General features: G+C 37.3%; 1 protein-coding gene across 4 annotated transcripts in view; it reads right to left on the bottom strand.

Moving 5' to 3' along the window:
- The window catches only part of LOC110441765 (syndetin-like), a 32,746-nt gene that overhangs the window by 17,435 nt on the left and 13,679 nt on the right, over nt 1-1,632 (bottom strand). For all 4 annotated transcript variants that reach the window (XR_002461919.1, XR_002461920.1, XM_021485010.1 and 1 more), the window contains exons 20-22: nt 1,382-1,479; nt 763-859; nt 230-388 (exon numbers count right to left, since the gene is read on the bottom strand). Coding sequence is in view for 2 of the 4 variants with exons in the window: in XM_021485010.1 (XP_021340685.1) it covers nt 230-388; nt 763-859; nt 1,382-1,479 (354 nt within the window). In the remaining 2 variants the exon portion in view is untranslated. The remainder of the gene's footprint in view (nt 1-229; nt 389-762; nt 860-1,381; nt 1,480-1,632) is intronic.

The following is a 1,632-nucleotide window of genomic DNA, read 5'->3' as shown; positions in this document are numbered from 1 at the left end:
GACGTAGGAATTGTGTTGTGACATGATGTGTAAGAGTGTGTGTTACCTTGAGCATGACATTGACGTAGGAGTTGTGTTGTGACATGATGTGTTAGAGTGTGTGTTACCTTGAGCATGACATTGACGTAGGAATTGTGTTATGACATGATGTGTAAGAGTGTGTGTTACCTTGAGTATGACATTGACGTAGGAATTGTGTTGTGACATGATGTGTAAGAGTGAGTGTTACCTTGAGCATGACATCGACGTAGGAGTTGTGTTGTGACATTATGTCCTTAACATCCCACTTGACTCCTGACATGTGGTATAGGATATTGTCATAGTCCACTGCCTGTACTGACACAGTCCAGTACACTGGCTTCCGTAACTCAGCAGCCATTTTAACTGTCTGAAAAATAGATATATCAAGATGTCCCTTCTCAGTAAGTGATCAAGAAGTTTATTACCAAGTAGTGTTATATATTTTGTTAGAAAAACTGTCATTATTGCTTTTTCTGATAAATTTGTTGCACCTGTGGGAACTGTCATCATTACTAATTTTGACAGTGGACTTTGTATCTGTTAAAAGAACTGTCATTTTTACTATTTTTGACAGTGACCTTGTATCTATTAAAAGAACTGACATTATTACTATTTTTGACAGTGGACTTTGTATCTGTTAAAAGGACTGACATCATCACTATTTTTTATTGTGGACTTTGTATCTGTTAAAAGAACTGTCATTATTATGCTGACTGTGAGGAAACGATCATTATCTCATACCTGTGAGAAAAACTGTTGGAGGAAGACTTTTTTGTTGCCTGGTATCATAGCTTCTAGGTGAGGATACAGCAGCTCCATCTGACTGGCCAGGAAAACTCTAAAACATAATATGTAAGCCTAAATCACATCCATGGCAGGCCAACCACACCAATATAGAGTGCTGGTATTGTGATTAGTTCACTTACATCTCTTGCCTTTTTTTTCCATTGGTTAATCATTCACAAGATGCCAAAAAGCCTTAATCTCTCAACAAGTTTGAATTTTGTTTGATTTCACAAAAATTAACAGGTCAGCATTTTACAATTAACAGTTGTTTAACAATTCACATTTGTTTACTAGTACATTGGTTAACTATCAACAATATGCCAAATAGCCTTAATCTCTCTATAGTTTTGTATTTTTTGTTTGATTTCACATCCAAAATTAACAGGTTGCAATACATAAAACAGGCTATGACATATTCCAAATACTTAACACAAAAGGACTCGAGCTATAAAACTAATGTTATAAAAGCCATAAAACACTGTTAAATCCCTATATAAGATCATGTAACCATTATATTATACAGTAAGTACAATGTAACATATATATATAGCTGTATATGGGAAGTCAGACTCACAGAGACTCAGCAGCAACTACTCTCTCAGCCAGACCAAACAGACGACCACTCCCACTGAGGTCGACGATGGGGGAGAGGTGTGGCTGCGGGAATTTGTCCTGTCAATGTCAACACGACAACAATAAATATTCAAATCAAGGAAAATTGAAGGGGAAGGGTGTGTATGTTGTTAAGGAGCAGTGTGGTTCTCAATCTGTCGGTTACTGATGGAGGGGTGACTTCAATGGGTGTGTGTGTGGGTGGGTGTGTGG

This window comes from Mizuhopecten yessoensis, unplaced genomic scaffold, assembly GCF_002113885.1.
Source record: "Mizuhopecten yessoensis strain PY_sf001 unplaced genomic scaffold, ASM211388v2 scaffold716123, whole genome shotgun sequence".
Taxonomy (NCBI): Eukaryota; Metazoa; Mollusca; class Bivalvia; order Pectinida; family Pectinidae; genus Mizuhopecten; species Mizuhopecten yessoensis.
The sequence above is the reverse complement of the archived record's forward strand: the minus strand, read 5'-3'. Positions and strand labels throughout refer to the sequence as shown.